Source organism: Pyxicephalus adspersus, chromosome 3 (assembly GCF_032062135.1).
Source record: "Pyxicephalus adspersus chromosome 3, UCB_Pads_2.0, whole genome shotgun sequence".
Lineage (NCBI taxonomy): Eukaryota > Metazoa > Chordata > Amphibia > Anura > Pyxicephalidae > Pyxicephalus > Pyxicephalus adspersus.
Window position 1 is genome coordinate 69334357 of NC_092860.1, and position 22948 is coordinate 69357304.

The 22948-nt window shown below is 40.7% G+C and overlaps 2 protein-coding genes and 1 long non-coding RNA gene across 3 annotated transcripts in view; 1 reads left to right on the forward strand and 2 right to left on the reverse strand.

The window, feature by feature from the left end:
* Positions 1 to 4200, reverse strand: part of LOC140326461 (splicing factor Cactin-like) — a 47566-nt gene extending 43366 nt beyond the window's left edge. The window contains exons 1-2 of the mRNA XM_072405070.1: positions 3783 to 4200; positions 1185 to 1620 (exon numbers count right to left, since the gene is read on the reverse strand). Of these exons, the coding sequence (XP_072261171.1) occupies positions 1185 to 1620; positions 3783 to 4024 (678 nt within the window). The 5' untranslated portion in view covers positions 4025 to 4200. The remainder of the gene's footprint in view (positions 1 to 1184; positions 1621 to 3782) is intronic.
* Positions 4201 to 5309: 1109 nt separating this feature from the next.
* LOC140326462 (uncharacterized) lies at positions 5310 to 12188 on the reverse strand. Its single transcript, XM_072405071.1, has 3 exons — positions 11766 to 12188; positions 9168 to 9603; positions 5310 to 5524 (listed from the first exon to the last, which is right to left on the reverse strand). The coding sequence occupies exons 1-3, from the start codon at positions 12005 to 12007 to the stop codon at positions 5498 to 5500; spliced, it is 705 nt and encodes a 234-aa protein (XP_072261172.1). The 5' UTR covers positions 12008 to 12188; the 3' UTR covers positions 5310 to 5497.
* Positions 12189 to 15395: 3207 nt separating this feature from the next.
* The window catches only part of LOC140326464 (uncharacterized), a 48555-nt gene continuing 41002 nt past the window's right edge, over positions 15396 to 22948 (forward strand). The window contains exon 1 of the long non-coding RNA XR_011919876.1: positions 15396 to 15932. This is a non-coding gene — a long non-coding RNA (uncharacterized lncRNA). The remainder of the gene's footprint in view (positions 15933 to 22948) is intronic.

Consider the following 22948-nt stretch of genomic DNA (forward strand, 5'->3'; position numbering starts at 1 on the left):
GAGATGAGATCAGCAGTCTATAGCACACTATTTCCTCAAGACAAAAAACTTTTTTACATGAAACAATGGGAAGCGGATTATTGTTTGTAATTTATAATTGGAAATTTAATAATATTTTTTGAAAAATAATAAAAATAATAAATAATAAATAAAAAAAAAAAAAAACATTTGCAGATATTCGAACACTGTTGATCTCTAGGGAGAACTCGTATCCTGCAACTATACTACCCTGCAATTTTCACCACGGGAAACGATTGTTCATTATAGTTTCTAGCCAAAGCAAGTGAGGGATGAACAAACAGGGTTAAGAACACAGCAGCTGTTCTATGTTGAAGGGGAAGGCAACCACCGAAAACACATCAGATTCTCGGACATTAATCAGATGTGTGTGTATATAACTTTACAATATTTGGATTTAGAACTATTCCAACGCTTATACAGCCACTCTTCATGCTAAAGATACGGAAGAATAAGTTTAAAAAGCTGGTAAATTCCTCATAACAGGAAACTGCTCTGGCCCAGAAGGCCATTACACATTATCCCACAAGAAACTGATAATACCTTGTCCAGTTAAAATCAATCCATTAAACAAGCTCCTTCTCTACCACCAAATTCCCCCAAAGCCATATTTGCCATTATACCTAAACCCTCTTCTAATGTACATTTCTGGTTTAATTGCTAAGCAACCTTCCGGCTTAGCAGACACATACATTTCAGAAAAAAATTTAGCTGGCATAATTTATTTCCCATTCTGTATGGTACTCCTCAGGAATGCCCTTTTAAGTTCATTTTAATTTTTGAACCTTGTGGTAGCCATACATGCCAACCCTAACCAAAAATCATAAAACCATGTTCTTTTGCAGATTATGTCCTGATGAAAATGTCAACTACTCATATTTCTCTACCTATTTGATATCCCACTAACTACTATGAATCTTTTACATTTCTCCCTGTCAAATTTGACTTTCTTTGTTCAAACTTTCCCTTGTCAAAATAATTTATCTCATCTACTAAAAATAATAAATTTGGTAATAGGTAATATGGTTTAAATAAATAATTATCATCTGGATGGTATTTTGCTATAACAATGCATTTGTTGTATTTTGGTCTGCTACAAAAAAAAATTATGGGGAACATAAAAATGGAACCCAAACTGAAATGAAAAAAAAAAATTGTGATCTAACCTTGCTCCAGGTAAAAGTGCCCAGTAAGTTGTTATCTCCAAATGGGTTATCTGTATTGGTGTAACCCATGTACTCTTTTCCCCAGCCCATGTTCTCCCGCTTCTTTCTCTCTTTAGCTTCCTTTTTGGCTAAACGTCTGGCTCTTTTTTCCTCTGGTGTTTCCATAGCTTTCATAATCTCCTTTTTTTTTCTGTTTTCCTCTTTTAGATTAAAGAACTCCTGCAAAGTAGGACCTTCAAAAGAAAACTTTGGATTTTGTGACCTAGTTGGTGATGAAGAGGAAACTGAAGACACCGAACACTTAGATGTGGATCTTCTTTCTCTGTTTTTCATTGCACTTCTATCACTTTGATCCGATTCAGATGAAGATTGATGTTTCTTCTGTCTCTTTTCTCTGCTTCTTTTTCTATCTTTGTTCCTTTCATTGGATCTTGATCTTAAATGAAAAAAAAAAAACAAAACAGAAATCAAGAGAAGACAAACACAGTATATGCTTAAAACAGGTTGTTAAGTGCAGGAAAAACCTGGGAAGACTGGGGTTATAGGTAAAAAAATAGTGTGTGCCATATAAAGTACCTAAAAATACCCTTTAGGCCAACATGAGCATGTACAATTTTAACACAACAAGGGCAACAATTCAAGGCTGAACATGCACTACACAATCGGTCCAGTTATATACAGCAGATTACTACGTTGTGTACAACTTGTTTTACAATACATAGTCTAAATTCTGTATTCTGCACTGCATATTACACTATGAGAAGAGTGCCCATTTCCAACAGGAGATGTCAGGCATATAAGATACAAAGCTACTGAAACATTTTGGAAAAATAGTGTGCATATAAGTAGCAGGAAGAAAAATTGTACAGAACTCTCAGAGCTCAGAAGGAATAACTGTGGGAAAGATGTGTAAGATAGGAGAGCAATGAGTATGTCTGCAGGCAGAATTTGAATGGAGAAGAATGCAGACATTATGCAGGGACCAGAATGTGCAGGATAAAAGTATAAAGAATATAACAGTGAGCAATATGTGAGGGAGAGTAAACGGTAGGATAAGAGGCTATGTGCAGAAGAAGACTATGGAGAGTTTTACAGGGAAAGCTTGAGCAGGACAGGAGAGTATAAGATACTGGGCAGTATGTACAGAAAAGAAGTGCTAAGGAGATATATATATATATAAGCAATATTTGTGGACAAAGATGCAAAGGGGGAGAAAGGGAGCAGTACATGTAGGAGAAGAATGTAAACATGCAAACAAGTAAAGACTAGTGATACAGAGAACACTTCCACGTATTTTATGTAAAATTCTTTAGTATAAATCCCCAGCACACAATAATGGGACTGATGCTAAATCTTTCATATCCTGCAGAGAAAAAAAAATTATCCTGTGGTGGGGTGGTAAGGGGCAGAGAAAGTCCGGATTATGTGACAAGAAAGAAAAGGGCAGCACTGGACAGAACAGTGAGCACCGTAAAGAAGAGGGAAGCCAAGCCAGCAGGAGACTTGTTGGGCTTGTCTGTGGATGGTTCAATTCCAGATGCCTAGCAGTTGCCAGATGTCACTCAGGAGCATCAAAGTGTACCAAACTCAGAATTTTCACTTCACATAAAAGGGTAGACAACCCTTTTATTAAAAGTAAAAATTCTGTTTTTTTTTTTTTTTTTTTTTAATTGCAACACCATTTTTTTAAAAAAAGGAAAAGATTACGGCACCTGGCGCTTTGGTGCCAGCCAGCGGACAGATACTGGGAAGACGTGGGACGGATCGACTGCTCTGTGGAAATAAAGGCAAGTGTGATTTTTTTTTTGTTTTTTGAGGAGTTTTGGGTTTACTTCCGCTTTAAATGTCACAGTTTTCACTGTGAACTAAGCCTAAATTGCGATGACACACAAAACTTGGAATACTAGGAAGTTGGATCAAGGGGCACTGGACAGTTGGGACAAAATTCAAAAGGATGGTAAAACTGGATATACTAAGGGGTGGGAATTCAGCGAGTAACACTGATCTAACCAGCCCGGGCTATTCATTTTGCACTGTGTCCATCATCATAGTCCCACAGGTGGTGGTATAACCAATAATCCAGATTTACAATCTTTGCTGTGTCCTTCTTTCCAAATTAAAGAGAAAAGCTGCGTTAGTGGCCCACAAGCCACATGTTACCGAGTACAAAATACACAAGATTTATAGACTACAGGTAGTAGGACGCTTCCTTTCCAGTTTTACAGAACCTAAAATTTGTAAAAGCAGAGATCCAAAGAAACAAGAGAGGGCTACTTAGCTGTTCAAATAATGTGATCTTTGGCAGATTACTGAATATTTGTAGCATGAAAAATAAAATGTAATTGGTTTATATTTTTCTTTTCCTGCAACAGAAATTGGACATGTAACCTACAATATATTCCAGTCACTGAATGAGAAAACCTGGGCCAGAGGCAGATAGGCTGGAAAGGTCTGCATTCCATGTGTTGTGTGCCATGACATACCTAATACACCGTGCAATGAAACCAGAGGAAGCAATACAGCTGTGCAAGCCTGGGCTTCCATGTCTTGTAGGAAAGATGTCAGTGCTGCTAAATAAGATTTCTGCTTCCCACTTACCTGGATTTCTGTGCCCTCTTCATCCTCTTGCCATGGCTGCGGGACCTGCGCCTTCTCTGTTTTGCGTTCTCCCAACTACCGGAACGGCACCGATCTCGTTCCCTGCTATCGGATGAAGTCCTTTCCTTTTTCTGCTTCTTCTTGGACTCAAAGTCAGAACTATCAGAGCTACAAGATGGGCCTCGGCTCCGGCTTTTCACACTCCAATGTTTTCGTGCTGGTGAGCGCGAACCTGACGGCATGGCTACTTTGTCACAGCGCTCTTCTTTTTAAATCTAATCTGCCCAAAGGAAAGACAAACCATGGAATAACATAGCCGCGTACAAACACAACGTATGAAAACTTCCGCTGTACGGACGGTGGACGTTCGAATAGAATTGTTTGAAGGGGGCGGTGTTTGCGTAAGGGGCGGTGCTTGTGATGTGACGCAATACGTACAGAGAATTGTGGGGGATTGCAGCTGCGTGTTTGTGACTGCAGTGAAGGATTTCCTGGCTGATCTCTCCAACCCAGGCCGCCTGTCAGTGAGCAGAGTATTGCAGGCTTTTTTTGTCTTTTTTTACTTTTCTTACTACTTCTACTACTACTACTACTACTTCGCACTACTTTTGCACATTTTGTTTTGGGTAAAGATCTATTTTCACTCCTAAACGATTGTTTAATTGTCAGAGCGCAACAAGGTGAGGGGGTGTGATTTAGGGGTACAGGGGCACACCTGGTGGAATTTGCAATCTAGGGATATAAGGCGGAGAGTGCGATCTAGAGGTACAGGTGAGCAACTTGTAGGGGTACCTAAAGGGGGTGCGATCTAGAGATATAGGCGACCACCTAGTAGGGAGTTGTAATCTAGGGGCACAGGATGGCACCTGGCTGGGGGGGGGGGGTATTTAATTTGGCTGATGATTAGACAACTGGCAGCCACCTGATGTTCATTGCCACGAGATTGGCCCGCAGGGGGTCCCCAACATGCAAACCTATTTTGGGGACCCCTTTTTTTTTTACTGGGGGGAGGGGAGGTTAAAACCTAATTAAAAAAAAAAAAAAAAAAAAAAAAAAAAGGTAAATCCCCACCCCTTCTGTATTTATCGTCCAATCTTGGATTGGAGCTCCCCTCCACCCCATCCACTGCAGGCTACTTCACCGGATCTTGAGCCTGTGAAGTGTTTCCACCACGACAGACAAAGGAGGATTCCAGGACGACCAGACTACAAGGTAGGTTCCAAGCAAAGAAGTGACCTCTTTATCTTATTTCATATTCTCTGGAACTTACACCCCCCCTCCCATCCCAATCTAGTAGACCTCCTCCACACAGAGTATAGTCTTGCTTTGTAACAACTCTAACCTTGCCATCAACCTGAAGCTTGATAAAATCTCCAACAACCCCCTCACTTTAAAACACTTGCAGGGAGTGTACATGCGTGGGGGACACGTGTGGATGTTTCCCTAGTCAGCTCCGTGCCTCTCCAGTCTTCCTCACCTTCTACTCAGCTGATCATGGCTCCACAGGTCGGATCCTCTACTAACAGCACACATCTTTTGGTTGCACATCATGAAGGGAAAGCAGCCACAGAAATCCAAGGAGCGGTTGAACAGAGCAACACCTTTGTCATCTAAGATGGCGGGGGACAAGCAGCCCCCTCTTCAGCACGCTCTCCAGCAGCACACTGCACAGCCAGCATCTAAGAGGCAATCCAAGCCATCCTAATCCCCAGCAGTTATAGAGCATTCTGACAGTGATGATCCTGTGGAGAGAGGTAAGATTATAACCTCCTCTCCTGAAATATTGCATGCTGCCATGTGCTCCCCTGTCCATTAAGTCCACACTGAGGATTCAGCCTCCCCCATCCCCCCACCCCTTCTCCTCTCAAGATACAGACTTATTGCTTAGAGTCCTTCCTAAAGCAAAAGTTCAGGACCCCTCCAGTCCTGATAGTATTCCTGCAGCCCAAACTCACGCCACTGTGTATTTTGGTGCTAACCCTAATAGCCAGATTTGCAGCATTGTTGGAGAGGGAATTGGCCATTATTAAGATCACTACTGACCTGAAACAGGACTTCATTCCCTGGGTCAACGCCTAGATTTAATGGAAATCGTTCCAGGTGTGATAATTTTAGAATCTGGGGCTTACCTGAAAATAATAATCTTGATTCTACAGTAAAAGCAATTCTTAAATCTATGCTGCCATCCTGTAATGATCTACATCGGCCTTGTCCCCAGCTACTATACAGAGAAGGACATTAAAACTCCTTTTTCAGGCTTTACTTTCACACATTAGATAATCGCTGGGCCTTTCCTTTTCGGCAATGTTTAAACTATCAGAACATAATATATGCAGTTTCCACTTTCCTGGAAGGTGAAAATCTGCTCAAGGACTTAGGAATTATTTCCATGGATCCTTCTTCTAAATCACCAGCAGAGGGAGCTGTGTCACCACTTTTTCCTACTGGGACTCAAGTGCAACCATCTTCAAAACTAGAAGAAAGAGCTCTTGAACTTCTGGGTATTCTTCAATCAACATGTAAGAAGAGTTATCCTTTTCAGAGGATTTGAGATACCTGCTTCTTTTCTCTACCAAGCCGTAGACTTTAATGATATCCTTTTTTCATTGCGTTTAAAGTTAGCTGTATGAATATTGAGTTTAAGAGCAGTTTATTGTTTTTTTTTATTTTTTCCTAATCTTTTCTTACCTATACGGATAGAAGATCAGAGGGGGTAAACATGGCCTCCTGTGGAGCGGTGGCATGCTTTTTTTCCATAGGACCCACCGCTGCCCTTTCCAGGAATAAATTCGGTGACAGGAGTCACAAAACAGGAAAGTTGTTTTAGAGGCATTTCATGACTTAACAAACTATATATGAAGCGCCCTATTCCATATCAGAAGCTAAAATGGAGTCTTTTCTTTCCAAACCATGGGGTTTGGCCCGGCGTTCCTTAGAGTGATTACTTCCTTATACTCAACACCTTCAGCAAGAATAGCAATGAAGGTGTAATACCCTCATTTAATCAAAATTAGCAGAGGTACTAGGCAGGGTTGCCCTTTATCTCCCCTACTGTTCGCCTTAGCAATTGAAACCCTAGCGAGAAGTAAAAGACTTAACCCAGATATTAAGGGGGTCAAATGTGGACCTACAAAACATAAATGAGGCTTTGTTTGCGGATGACGCCTTAATGTATGTTTCGGCGCCACTAATTTCCTTACCTAACCTGTTTAAAGAGTTGGATATGTTTTCAGAAGTTTCAGAACTAAAAATTATTAGGGATAAATCAGTGGCCCTCAACATCTCATTCTCGGAATCTGTAGTAACACAACCTAAAGGGAACTTTGATTTTAAGTGGAATACTAAAGCCAACTATCCTCCCCCTTTGTTCCGCACAATAGCAAGAGACTTAAACAGATGACATTCTTCCCCTTCTTCATGGTTTGGAAGAATAGCAATGATTAAAATGAGTATTTTACCTAGACTATCCAGTGCTCAACCCAGAATTTTTTTTAAGCCGGGTGGGAAGAAATTGTAGGTGGGTGGGAGCCCCTGTATTGTGACCAAACTCTTTAGTAACCACCCAAAAACAGCCGGGTGGGTGCTGAAAAGTGCCGGGTGGTACACCCAGCTAAAAGGGCCTAGGGAGAACCCTGCTATCATATCTATTTAGGACGCTCCCTATAGTGATCCCTAAAATGATTCTTCGAAACATACAGAACAAGCTACTCAAATTTGTATGGGGCAACAAACAACACCGTATAAATGCGTCAACGTTGTACACCCCAAACAAATTGGGAGTTCCCAATATAGCACTAGAGAGCGGCGCAAAAAGCAGCTCTAGGACAGATCACTATACCACATCCTAGAAGCCCTAGCTTGCCCTTCCATACCGATAGAGGTACTTATGAACAAAAGAACAATTACAAACTTCACTCCCAACATGCTCCTCTTACACCTCTTTGGAAAAACCCTAAATGTCTTCCTGGATGCGATCAGGGTCGATTTCGGAGGTGGTGCAACAAGGGGTTTTTCCGCGTTGGAGATTTGTTAGATGGGAAAGCCATCCTTAGTTGTTCACCTACAATTCGCCCTCCTGCCAGCGGAAGTTTTTAGGTACAATCACATCAGATCCTTTATCTAAAATAAGCTTAAAGGGCTGTCTCCTCATTACCAGAGCACTGCTTTTGAAAAATCTTGTAGCATGATCATTGAAGCTAATGAGATGAGATCAGCAGTCTATAGCACACTATTTCCTCAAGACAAAAAACTTTTTTACATGAAACAATGGGAAGCGGATTATTGTTTGTAATTTATAATTGGAAATTTAATAATATTTTTTGAAAAATAATAAAAATAATAAATAATAAATAAAAAAAAAAAAAAACATTTGCAGATATTCGAACACTGTTGATCTCTAGGGAGAACTCGTATCCTGCAACTATACTACCCTGCAATTTTCACCACGGGAAACGATTGTTCATTATAGTTTCTAGCCAAAGCAAGTGAGGGATGAACAAACAGGGTTAAGAACACAGCAGCTGTTCTATGTTGAAGGGGAAGGCAACCACCGAAAACACATCAGATTCTCGGACATTAATCAGATGTGTGTGTATATAACTTTACAATATTTGGATTTAGAACTATTCCAACGCTTATACAGCCACTCTTCATGCTAAAGATACGGAAGAATAAGTTTAAAAAGCTGGTAAATTCCTCATAACAGGAAACTGCTCTGGCCCAGAAGGCCATTACACATTATCCCACAAGAAACTGATAATACCTTGTCCAGTTAAAATCAATCCATTAAACAAGCTCCTTCTCTACCACCAAATTCCCCCAAAGCCATATTTGCCATTATACCTAAACCCTCTTCTAATGTACATTTCTGGTTTAATTGCTAAGCAACCTTCCGGCTTAGCAGACACATACATTTCAGAAAAAAATTTAGCTGGCATAATTTATTTCCCATTCTGTATGGTACTCCTCAGGAATGCCCTTTTAAGTTCATTTTAATTTTTGAACCTTGTGGTAGCCATACATGCCAACCCTAACCAAAAATCATAAAACCATGTTCTTTTGCAGATTATGTCCTGATGAAAATGTCAACTACTCATATTTCTCTACCTATTTGATATCCCACTAACTACTATGAATCTTTTACATTTCTCCCTGTCAAATTTGACTTTCTTTGTTCAAACTTTCCCTTGTCAAAATAATTTATCTCATCTACTAAAAATAATAAATTTGGTAATAGGTAATATGGTTTAAATAAATAATTATCATCTGGATGGTATTTTGCTATAACAATGCATTTGTTGTATTTTGGTCTGCTACAAAAAAAAATTATGGGGAACATAAAAATGGAACCCAAACTGAAATGAAAAAAAAAAATTGTGATCTAACCTTGCTCCAGGTAAAAGTGCCCAGTAAGTTGTTATCTCCAAATGGGTTATCTGTATTGGTGTAACCCATGTACTCTTTTCCCCAGCCCATGTTCTCCCGCTTCTTTCTCTCTTTAGCTTCCTTTTTGGCTAAACGTCTGGCTCTTTTTTCCTCTGGTGTTTCCATAGCTTTCATAATCTCCTTTTTTTTTCTGTTTTCCTCTTTTAGATTAAAGAACTCCTGCAAAGTAGGACCTTCAAAAGAAAACTTTGGATTTTGTGACCTAGTTGGTGATGAAGAGGAAACTGAAGACACCGAACACTTAGATGTGGATCTTCTTTCTCTGTTTTTCATTGCACTTCTATCACTTTGATCCGATTCAGATGAAGATTGATGTTTCTTCTGTCTCTTTTCTCTGCTTCTTTTTCTATCTTTGTTCCTTTCATTGGATCTTGATCTTAAATGAAAAAAAAAAAACAAAACAGAAATCAAGAGAAGACAAACACAGTATATGCTTAAAACAGGTTGTTAAGTGCAGGAAAAACCTGGGAAGACTGGGGTTATAGGTAAAAAAATAGTGTGTGCCATATAAAGTACCTAAAAATACCCTTTAGGCCAACATGAGCATGTACAATTTTAACACAACAAGGGCAACAATTCAAGGCTGAACATGCACTACACAATCGGTCCAGTTATATACAGCAGATTACTACGTTGTGTACAACTTGTTTTACAATACATAGTCTAAATTCTGTATTCTGCACTGCATATTACACTATGAGAAGAGTGCCCATTTCCAACAGGAGATGTCAGGCATATAAGATACAAAGCTACTGAAACATTTTGGAAAAATAGTGTGCATATAAGTAGCAGGAAGAAAAATTGTACAGAACTCTCAGAGCTCAGAAGGAATAACTGTGGGAAAGATGTGTAAGATAGGAGAGCAATGAGTATGTCTGCAGGCAGAATTTGAATGGAGAAGAATGCAGACATTATGCAGGGACCAGAATGTGCAGGATAAAAGTATAAAGAATATAACAGTGAGCAATATGTGAGGGAGAGTAAACGGTAGGATAAGAGGCTATGTGCAGAAGAAGACTATGGAGAGTTTTACAGGGAAAGCTTGAGCAGGACAGGAGAGTATAAGATACTGGGCAGTATGTACAGAAAAGAAGTGCTAAGGAGATATATATATATATAAGCAATATTTGTGGACAAAGATGCAAAGGGGGAGAAAGGGAGCAGTACATGTAGGAGAAGAATGTAAACATGCAAACAAGTAAAGACTAGTGATACAGAGAACACTTCCACGTATTTTATGTAAAATTCTTTAGTATAAATCCCCAGCACACAATAATGGGACTGATGCTAAATCTTTCATATCCTGCAGAGAAAAAAAAATTATCCTGTGGTGGGGTGGTAAGGGGCAGAGAAAGTCCGGATTATGTGACAAGAAAGAAAAGGGCAGCACTGGACAGAACAGTGAGCACCGTAAAGAAGAGGGAAGCCAAGCCAGCAGGAGACTTGTTGGGCTTGTCTGTGGATGGTTCAATTCCAGATGCCTAGCAGTTGCCAGATGTCACTCAGGAGCATCAAAGTGTACCAAACTCAGAATTTTCACTTCACATAAAAGGGTAGACAACCCTTTTATTAAAAGTAAAAATTCTGTTTTTTTTTTTTTTTTTTTTTAATTGCAACACCATTTTTTTAAAAAAAGGAAAAGATTACGGCACCTGGCGCTTTGGTGCCAGCCAGCGGACAGATACTGGGAAGACGTGGGACGGATCGACTGCTCTGTGGAAATAAAGGCAAGTGTGATTTTTTTTTTGTTTTTTGAGGAGTTTTGGGTTTACTTCCGCTTTAAATGTCACAGTTTTCACTGTGAACTAAGCCTAAATTGCGATGACACACAAAACTTGGAATACTAGGAAGTTGGATCAAGGGGCACTGGACAGTTGGGACAAAATTCAAAAGGATGGTAAAACTGGATATACTAAGGGGTGGGAATTCAGCGAGTAACACTGATCTAACCAGCCCGGGCTATTCATTTTGCACTGTGTCCATCATCATAGTCCCACAGGTGGTGGTATAACCAATAATCCAGATTTACAATCTTTGCTGTGTCCTTCTTTCCAAATTAAAGAGAAAAGCTGCGTTAGTGGCCCACAAGCCACATGTTACCGAGTACAAAATACACAAGATTTATAGACTACAGGTAGTAGGACGCTTCCTTTCCAGTTTTACAGAACCTAAAATTTGTAAAAGCAGAGATCCAAAGAAACAAGAGAGGGCTACTTAGCTGTTCAAATAATGTGATCTTTGGCAGATTACTGAATATTTGTAGCATGAAAAATAAAATGTAATTGGTTTATATTTTTCTTTTCCTGCAACAGAAATTGGACATGTAACCTACAATATATTCCAGTCACTGAATGAGAAAACCTGGGCCAGAGGCAGATAGGCTGGAAAGGTCTGCATTCCATGTGTTGTGTGCCATGACATACCTAATACACCGTGCAATGAAACCAGAGGAAGCAATACAGCTGTGCAAGCCTGGGCTTCCATGTCTTGTAGGAAAGATGTCAGTGCTGCTAAATAAGATTTCTGCTTCCCACTTACCTGGATTTCTGTGCCCTCTTCATCCTCTTGCCATGGCTGCGGGACCTGCGCCTTCTCTGTTTTGCGTTCTCCCAACTACCGGAACGGCACCGATCTCGTTCCCTGCTATCGGATGAAGTCCTTTCCTTTTTCTGCTTCTTCTTGGACTCAAAGTCAGAACTATCAGAGCTACAAGATGGGCCTCGGCTCCGGCTTTTCACACTCCAATGTTTTCGTGCTGGTGAGCGCGAACCTGACGGCATGGCTACTTTGTCACAGCGCTCTTCTTTTTAAATCTAATCTGCCCAAAGGAAAGACAAACCATGGAATAACATAGCCGCGTACAAACACAACGTATGAAAACTTCCGCTGTACGGACGGTGGACGTTCGAATAGAATTGTTTGAAGGGGGCGGTGTTTGCGTAAGGGGCGGTGCTTGTGATGTGACGCAATACGTACAGAGAATTGTGGGGGATTGCAGCTGCGTGTTTGTGACTGCAGTGAAGGATTTCCTGGCTGATCTCTCCAACCCAGGCCGCCTGTCAGTGAGCAGAGTATTGCAGGCTTTTTTTGTCTTTTTTTACTTTTCTTACTACTTCTACTACTACTACTACTACTTCGCACTACTTTTGCACATTTTGTTTTGGGTAAAGATCTATTTTCACTCCTAAACGATTGTTTAATTGTCAGAGCGCAACAAGGTGAGGGGGTGTGATTTAGGGGTACAGGGGCACACCTGGTGGAATTTGCAATCTAGGGATATAAGGCGGAGAGTGCGATCTAGAGGTACAGGTGAGCAACTTGTAGGGGTACCTAAAGGGGGTGCGATCTAGAGATATAGGCGACCACCTAGTAGGGAGTTGTAATCTAGGGGCACAGGATGGCACCTGGCTGGGGGGGGGGGGGGGTATTTAATCTGAGGGGTACAGGGTAGCACATGGGAGGTTAGATCTGGGGGCACAGGAGGTCAGCTGGTGAGGGTACAGTAGGCCAATTGGTGGGGGAGAGTGCGATCTAGAGGTACAGGAGAGCAACTTGTAGGGATGCGATCTAGGGGTACAGGAGGGCACTTGGTGGGGTGATGCTAACTTGGCGTACAGGAGGGATGCAATATTGGGGTACAGAAGAGCACCTGGTGGGGGGTGCAATATAGGGGTACAAGGGAGTACTTGGTTGAGTGATGCAATCTAGAGGTACAGGGGGTACCCCTGGTAGCGTGATGCAATCTAGGGGTATTGGGGCACCTGGTGTAGGGAATGCGATCTACAGGGTACAGGAGAGCACATTGGGGGATGGGATCTGGAGGCACAGGAGAGCACCTAGTGGGGGGTGCGATCTAGGGGTACAGGAGAGCACCTGATGGGGAGGGGGATATAATCTAAGGGGTGGAGGGGTAGGATCTGGGGGCACAGGATAACACCTGGTGGGGGGATGCAATCTAGGGATACAGGGTAGTGCCTGGGGAGGTACGATCTAGCAGTACAGGATAGAACCTGGTGGGTATGATCTAGGGCTAGAGGAGAGCACCTAGTGGGGGGGTGTGATCCAGGAGTAATGAAGAGCACCTGGTGGGGAGGGGGTGTGATCTAGGGCAGCGGTCGCCAACTGGTGGTCCGCAGCTCTGTCGGTTGCGTCCCCTAGCGGGGTCAGAAGAAGGACCCCATGTCTCCTGTACAGAATGCAGGCTCAGGGAAGTGGGCGGGTTGTGTCTCTGGAAGTGACATCATGACGTCACTAAAGGGGAAGTTTCTTCCCCTTCGAGTGACACGTGGCCCCCCCGCACATGCGCAGTGCGGAGCCGGTAAATTTGGTTGTCCGCTGGTCCTAAAATATTGTCGACCACTGATCTAGGGCAGTGGTCGCCACCGTTCCGTACCGGGAATGAGCGGGGAGCTTGGTCTCACTTAAAGGGAAAGAAACGTTCCCTTTAGTGACATCACAATGCCAGAACCAGCCCACTCTACTATCACAGGTCTGAGCCTACTTCCGTGAGCCTGGGATCTGTACGGGGGCATGGTCCGCGGCTCTAGCCAGAGCCGCGGAGTTTGTCCCCTGTACAGACCACCGGTTGGCGACAGCTGATCTTTGGGGTACAGGAGATACCTGGTAGGGGGTGCAACCTAGGGGTAGAAGGGAGCACCTGATTGGGGGGGGAGTGCAATCTAGGGGTAGAGAAAAGCACCTGTGGGGCAGGAGTTGATTTTTTTTAGTACAGGAGGGCACCTGGTGGGGGGTTTGCAATCTGTGGGTACAAGAAGACACTTGGTGGGGGTTATTCAATCCTAAGGTACAGGAGGGCACCTGGTAGGGGGGTGGGATGTCGTCTTGAGGTTCAAGAAATATTTGGCTGTGCAAGAGAGCCCATGAGGGATCAGGAGAGCACGATGGGGGTTGGGATCTGGGCAGGTTGCAGGGGAGCACATAAGGGGTGGCATCTGGGGCAGTGCAGGAGAATTCTTTTAGGGGTGGGATGTGGGGCAATGTAGGAAAGTGCAAAAGGAGTGGCATCTGGGTTTTAAGAAAGTACATAGGGGTAGCATATGGAGAGATGCATTTTGAAGCAGAAGAATGCAACATGTAGGATCTGGGGGGGGGTTGCAGGACAGTGCATGGGGGGTGAAATCTGGGGTGCAAGGGAGGTGTGTGATATAGGGGTGCAGGAGAATTCATGGTGGGGTAGGATCTGGGGGCACAAAGAGACATCTGGAGGAGCAGAAGAGTACATGGAGTGCAGGTGAGAACATGGAGATGGAATCTGAGAGTGAAAGAGCGAGTGCGATCTGTCAGTGCAGAAGAGTGCTTGGGAGTGCAAAAGAAAACATGGGGGTGGGACTGGGGGGGAGGGCAAGGAGTGTAAGGAGGGTGTGGGAAATAGTGTACAAGAGGGCATACAGGGTGGGACCTGTGGTTGTTTATTTGGCTGAAATTACTTTTTTTTTTTTTTTTTTTGCAGTATAGACATGTCATAGGAGAGACATCATCAACTTCAATATTAACCAATGAGGGGTGCTTAAAAAGGAAAATGGATAAGTGTGAAGCTAAAATCTTGAGAGATGAAGATCAGCACCATGTGATTAAAGTGACCGAGGGCAGTGACATAATTGTGTAATGTGGCTAATCAAAGTGCTGTAGATTGAGGATTTAGGGATTAGATCTGTACAGTATATTCTTCTGTTGCTTTAATGCATCACCTTCACCTTTCATGTTGATGAGCACATAATATAATGGGTGATTACTTCAAAAAATCCAAATTCCACTTTCAGCAGTAATCAACCCTTGCAGTGGGTCTTTCTTTCCGGTGTATATGTTGTAATGTAGTTTATCTGGATGGATGTACTAATGATGCGATGAAGGAAAATTCCTGGTAGAGGGAGAAGAGTTTATGTCATGTTAGACACGGACATTAAAGAGGAACTCTAAACTCTATTGTATCTGTATGGGGGATCTCTGACATCCAGGTCAGGCAGCATAGTGGAGTGCTTAGAATGTAAGGGCTGGTTTCATGTTTCTAACATAAAAAGAATGACAAGTGTAGGATACTTCTTTCCAAATACCGTATTTTTCGGACCATAAGACGCACTTTTTTTCCCCCTAAAGTGGGGGGAAAATCAGGGTGCGTCTTATGGTCCGAATGCATATTTTTTTACGCTGGATCTCAGGGGAAATCAAATGAATTTTTTTTTTCTTGTTTTCCCGTGCGGAAAACCTGGTGCGTCTTATAGTCCGGAGCGTCTAATGGTCCGAAAAATACGGTAGTGTATGTGTATAAACATGCTAATTTTATGGAAGGTGAATATATTGTTTTTTGGTGACAGTCCTGTATACATCAGTCATTTACTTTTGTTATGTTTTGATGTATTATTATTATACAGTATTTATATGGTGTCATCATATTACACAGTGCTTTACAATGTCCATAGTCATGTCATTAGCTGTCCCTCAGTCGTGCTCACAATCTAATGTCCTTACCATAGTCATATGTTAATGTCTTTATGTATGCAGTTTTTTTTTTACAGTCTAGACAGTCTAAGGTCAGTTTTGGGAGGAATGCCAAATAACCTAACTGCATGTTTCTGGAATGTGGGTGGAAACCGGAGGAAACCCACCCAAACACGGGGAGAACCTGCAAACTAGGACCGAGCGCTGCAAAGGCTAGATTGCTAACCTCTGAGCCACTGTGCTTCCCATGTAGGTAGCTATTTCATAATGCATTAGATATTTCAGTAAAAAATGTTTTCCATAGGATCTTAATAAAACATTTTAACACAATTGTGTTTATTTTTCGTGACTATGACTAAAGGTTTTTAGCGTATATGACTCTGATTTTAATATATAATAAACATTTCCTTGCATAAGGGTTCAAACACAAGTTTTTATGTTAAAAGGAAGGTGAATTAACACCTTCTTACCTGCAATCTATAGAAATGGTTGCACAGTACCATACCGAGACAGTGTGATGTAGCAGAAATCACTTATTACTGCTGCTGGTTCTGGGACAACACTAGAACATGCAAATGTCCCGCCATGTACATGTTATAATACTAGTTCCTGATATAATGATAACATGGCATTATGTGGAAGAAAAAAATGTCAATTATTGACCCCTATTTACAAACATGTCTAAAACTAGAGAACATTGATCAAGAGAGAGCCTGGGTGATTTAGTAAAGCTAGACTGCATTTCCAAAAAATCCTACTGAATTATAGCAGGCAATGGAATAAAAAAGCTAATTAAACATCCAGTTCTATACATAGAGAACTGTTTTATTACAAAAAGAAAAATTGTGCTGTGCACACTGCTATGTTTTGCTGATTTTTCACTGGACTTACAATAATTCTTAGTGTAAGATTGCAAACTATTGCCACATACAATAGATCACTTTTATTAATTCCAATCCAGGTATGTTGAATTACCAAGGTTCTGCCATGATGATCTATCTCCAGTCTTAGTGTTAAGTCTAGGTCATTGTGTCTTGGGCAACTAAAGACCCATTAAACCCATGCGTGGTTCTGCATTTCTCAATGATGGCTCCAGCCAAGAACAAATTAAAATCCATTATTTTCAATAGGCCAAGTTTGTGAAAACAAAATGACCCATTTTACCACAATACAACACACAACAACTCATAAAAGAAAGCATTAACTTCCCCAGTGGTCTAATTCTATCCAAATTTCCATGCAAAAAGTAGTACAACTTTTTGCATGGAAATTTATTTTTCATTGTAGGCTATACTTAGGTATAACTCACTGATATTTAAAAAATTTAACAAATTGATTAATAAACTTTAAATAACTAAAATCTGTTAAAAAAAATAAAAATATTTAAATGTAAAATAACTGTACAGTAGCATATATAATATATATTATATGAATATTTCTTTGTATTGGACTCAATATAGCTATTTTGTATTAAATCCAATACAAAATTATTTGAGTTTCCCGCCGATCCTCCTGCCCATAGTGACGCATGCACCAACGTCACCGGGAAACCCCGGAGATGGCCGGCTGGAGATTGGAGGGGGGGGAACGTGTCTCAAGGACCTGCGGGGACCAGTAGGACGCCAACGGAAAAAGGCAAGTGAATTTTTTTTTAGCTAAAAGCAACCCCGAGTGTGACTCGGAAATAGGCATTTTTTGCCTGGAAAATCCACACCAAGTCACCCTTGGGAATACCACTAGGGGGGTTAAGTAAAGAAATATTTTAGCTCCTGCATTAAAAAATAAATACAAAAAAATTGATGTATATACACAAAGCACTTTGTTTACATACATCTCATGTACAACTCATCAATTAATAACCCCTGGTCATGGGAGTTATATTTTAGATCATTTTAGACACACTATACTCTACTATAGATATAGTGCTATGAGTTAAACTAATTATTTTCATCTTTGCACTCCATTCTATTATGAAATAGAAAAACAGAGAGTAGACACTAGTTTCTCTTGTGTCAAGTTACTTCAACACCTCACGTGGAAAAGTGAGTTCTAATGTAGGGAAGAAATGACACTAGGTTGTCAAAAAAGCATATAAAGGGAGTGTTTTTGTTGGCAAATTCAAGTTTGTATTCACATATGTATCATAGGACAAATAGTGTAACAGTGAGCAAAGTAGCAAAACATAATAAAGAGATAGTACAGAACATAATAATTTAGTCAATTCCTGATTACATCATCAGGATAGATTGTGACCAATATATGCTATACAGATGTAATTTCTAAATAGTGTGGCTGGTTATCATCACTAATGCTAATGTTGAGTAGGGGGTGAAATACCCGTGTAATGCCTCTTACCCCGATGGGTTTTGCCTTTCTGCTTCCTCAGGGGTAATGACAAGGGCAGTTACATTTCTATGCAAGCAGGTAACTACGTAGTATACAGAAATAAAAATGGTAACACTTGTTCCACTAAGGTCAAACATTTGTATAGTATCAATAGAAACATATCTGTAACATTTAGGTTGGGTAAGTATATGATATAGAAAATCCAACGGATTGAAAAAATAAAATCATAAGTATAAGTAGCAGGATGTGTGGTGCATGGATATTTTCTATAATGTATTGCAGTTTGTATTGTAGAATGTGGATAAGTTTAAATGAATGCAATATATCAATAAGAACACTTGCATTAGCATTGTGGGTTTATTGTATATGGATAATCCAATGAACGGGGGTCACTGTTTGGCTCGTGAAACAAGTGGACTTTTAATGAAGTGGAGTTAAAAAAGCAGGAGTTTGAAAACAAAAGGAGTTAAATCCTTATAGTAACCACAAACTGTAAGTAAACATTTATAAATCCTTGTAAACAAGTTTGGTTCAGTGCACAGTCTGTCACATTTATGCACAAATGGAGCAACGGCTCCTAGATGAATACTGCTGTGACAGATGTGAGCAAGTCGCCTTTCTGGTATCTTGCAATTGAAGAGCTGGAGAAGCGCATTGCAACACTGAAATCACCGGATCACCTAGAGAGGGGTCTCCTGCTCACTAAGCAGGCAGTTATTTGCTTAGATGTGGAGGGTGGAGAGGTTAGTCAGGATGAACATGTAGTGAGTTAGGTTAATGTAACTAGAGGGAGTTGTAGGGGCACCCAGAAAAGGAAGGCCAGCCCTGGGTTTGAGCACCCCAACATGTTTGCAAAGTTATGTGAAGATGTGCAGGTGGCAGACTCGGTGGTGGCAACTCTAGATGTTACTGCTACCCCTAACAGCCGGGAGAGCAGCACATCTAGTAGTGGTGGGGAGGGAAACCCAGGAAGGAAAAGACAATTGGTAGTCATAGGGGATTCTATCATCAGGAGGACTGATAGAATAGTTTGTTGCCCGGATCCCTTCAACCGAATGGTTTACTGTCTCCCTGGTGCCTGGGTTCGGCATGTGGTTGACCGAGTGGACAAAGTACTGGGAGGGGCTGGACAGGACCCAGCTGTCTTGATCCATGTTGGAACCAATGACAATATAGATGGAAGAGGGAGGATCCTTAAAAATCAGTTTAGGGAACCAGGTTTCAAGCTTATGAAAAGGACCTGCAAGGCTAAATTCTCTGGAATATTGCTTGTGCCATGCGCAACACAGGAAAGGCAGAGGGAGCTTATGCAGCTAAATGCATGGCTTAAGTCCTGGTGTAGAAGGGAAGGGTTTGGGTTCATAGAGCACTGGGCTGACTTTTCATTGGGGTACAACCTGTATGCCAGAGATGGGTTGCACCTAAATGAAAGGGGGTCTGCTGTGCTAGGGGAAAGATTTAGGGGGATGGTGGAGGAATATTTAAACTAGGACAGAGGGGGGCTAGGACAGTCAATAAAGGTGGCAGAAAGGTTAGTCAGGGGTCAGACACTAGTGGAGGGTGGATTGGGGATAGTTGGGGGGAGGATTATGGATAATTGTAGGGAGCTTCTCATGTTACAAACAAACATTAGATTGTGCAGTACTAGTTGTACTGCAAAACAAAATGACTTGGCAAACAATGATTGTAAAAGCAGCAATGGTTTAACCACCTGGGCGTTAAACCCGGCATAGTTCGGGGTAAAAACACTTGCAAAAAGTGTTAAACCTGAACTTTTCCCAGGTGGTTAAAAATATAAACAAACGTTGTATTGCAATCCGATTGACATACATTGTATGACAATCCGATTACAACTGTAAGAAAATACTTACCCGGTCCCCGCAGTTCCTCTGGACACGTCCTCTCTCTTCCTTCTTCTCCTGGCGAGTGCAGTGACGATCACTGGGGTTTCCCAGTGACGTCGCTGCATGTGTCGGTGCGAGAAATTCAAATCACTTTTTGTATTGAACTCAATACAAAAAAAGCTGTATTGAGTCCAATACAAAGAAATCTTTATATATTATATATAATTGTATTATATACCGTATTTTTCGGCGTATAAGACGCTCCGGCCTATAAGACGCACCCAATTTTAAACGAGAAAAACCTAGAAAAAAAAGATACTGTACAGTTACATTACATTATACACTATTTTTTTTAAAGATTTTTTTTTAAAGATTTATTTTTTTTATGTTTTATAAAAAAAAAAATTTATTATTAAATTTATAAAATTTTCGACATATTTGGGTGAGTTATGCGGTAATTTATAAGTAATTATTGAGTAATTCGGTGATTTATAGCCTACAATCTAAAATAAATTTCCATGCAAAATATTTAACACTTTTTGCATGGAAGTACAGAAGTTCGGAAAGAATTAGAAACACCCGGCGTTTGCGTACGCGTCCCTCGGCGATTCCTGATTATGTCCGTGCATGCACCCATCGATTGGGGTTGTAGCAAGAAATTCAAATATTTTGTATTGGATTCAATACAAAGTCCTATATCCAATCCAATCCAAAATAATACAAAATATATTTATGTGGTTTTATCTATAGTTATGTGACGTTGGACTGTTTTAAAATTTACCACACTAGGGAGGTGTTTTAGAAAAATATATTACTACATAGTATACCGAAATATTGCATTTACAGTATTTTTGATTTATTTATTGATTCTTGTTTAAGCCGATTTTTGTGTTTTTTATTTAATTTTATTAAAAGTAAATCTTTTTTTTTTTTTTACATGACTGTGTGTTTCAAACTTTTTTTATATTCATGATATCTATTAGACCCTTGTTCGGACATATTTCTGTAAGTTACAGGTCTACAATTTAAAAAAAAAAAATTTCATGAAAAACAGTGTACCGCTTTTGGTACAGAAATCTAGACATCAGTGTAACGCCCAGGTGGTTAAAGAGCCTGTTCACCAATGCTAGAAGTCTAGCAAACAAGATAGGGGAGTTGGAAGCCTTAATGAGTGAGAATTATGACTTAGTTGGCATTGCTGAATTCTGGCTTTGTTCTTTGCATGACCGGGCTGTCAATATTCCTGGGTATACTCTCTTTCAAAAAGACAGAGTCAAACGAAAGGGTGGTGGTGTCTGTCTGTATGTGAGAAGTGATCCTATGGGTGGAGTTGAATGTGTGGTTGAATAGCACACAATTAATGATTGGAGTCTATGGAAGAAATAGAAAATCAGCTACAGCTACAGATAGAAAAAGCAGCAAAAGGTGGAAGTGTTTTAATCATGGGAGATTTCAACTACCCTGACAATGACTGGAGTAAAGGGCACTACAGGAACAGCAAAAGGGAGGAAATTTTTGAATTTATTACAAGATAATTTTATGGTACAGTTTATAAAAGCCCCAACTAGAAACGATACTCTGCTGGACCTAGTTCTTTCTAACAATGCAGAGCTTATAACAAATGTGCAAATAAAAGAGAATCTTTTAGCAGTGACCATAATATGATTTCATTTAATGTAAGCTGTAAACAGGAAGCAAAAACAGGAAAGATAAAAACATTTATTTTATGAGAGCAAATGTTCCATTAAGGGCGACTCTCTGTGACTTGGACTGGGAGACAATATTGTCCTCAAAGAACACAGAACAGAAATGGGAATGTTTCAAGTCTGTTCTACAAAAGGAAACTGAAAAATATATTCCAATGGGTAATAAGTTTAGGAGGCTAAAATCTATGTGGCTTACAGCTGATGAAGCCATAAGGAACAAGAAAAGGGCATTCCAAAAATACAAAAATTAAGGATCACCTTCATCATTTGAAACCTATAAATAATATAACAAAATATGTAAAAAGGAGATAAAATGTGCAAAACTTCAAAATGAAAGACAGATTGCAAGGGAAAATAAAGCAAACCCCCCCAAAAATTTCAAATATATTAATAGCAAAAGGATTAGATCTGAGCATGTAGGCCCCTTAAAGGATGTCGCTGGGTTGGTAACTGGGAATAAAGACAAGGCAGATTTACTAAACACTTTTTTTTTAGCTCTGTGTATATGAAGGGAAATGGCAGAGCTCAAGTCCAAATTCATAATAGCAAAGTCACTGCCTTAAATGAGTCACAATGGCTCAGAATTGATATGATTGAGAAACATTTGGGAAAAATTAAGGTTGACAAAGCACCAGGACCTGATGGATTACATCCACGTCCTCAAAGAGCTTCTTTAGTCACTGGCAAGGTACCGATGGATTGGCGTAAGGCCAATGTGGTTCCTATCTTCAAAAAGAGAGCAAAGTCATCACCAGGTAACTACAGACCCGTTAGTTTAACGTTCATAGTTAGAAAGGTCTTAGAAAGTTTGATAAAGAGCCACATAGAGGAGTTTCTGCTAGAAAATAATATTATAAGTGATAGTCTGCATGGCTTCAAGAAAGACAGAAGTTGTCAAACAAATTTACTCTCTTTTTATGAGGAAGTAAACAGGTAGACAGTGGAATAGCAGGTAATATAGTGTACTTGGACTTTGCTAAAGCATTTGACACTGTACCCCACAGACAGGTAATATGCAAGTTAGGGTTGATAGGTTTAGAAAAGTCAATCTGTAAATGGATAGAGAACTGGCTTAAAGATCGCATCCAGAGACTTGTAATTAATGATTCATACTCTGAATGGTCTAAGGCAGGGGTCTGCAATCTGCGGCTCCGGAGCCGCATGCGGCTCTTCAGCCTTCTTGTTGTGGCTCCCTTCGGCTGCCGCGAGGAGATCTCTGATGGGGGATCCCCTTCCTCCCAAGACACTGCGGAGGAGGGGGATTCCCTATCCGTTGTTCTAATGAAAAAAATCTACCAGTGAAATAAATCTACCACGGGGCGTGTACAAATGGGTGTGTACAATGACATCCCCCTCCTTTGAACCCCAA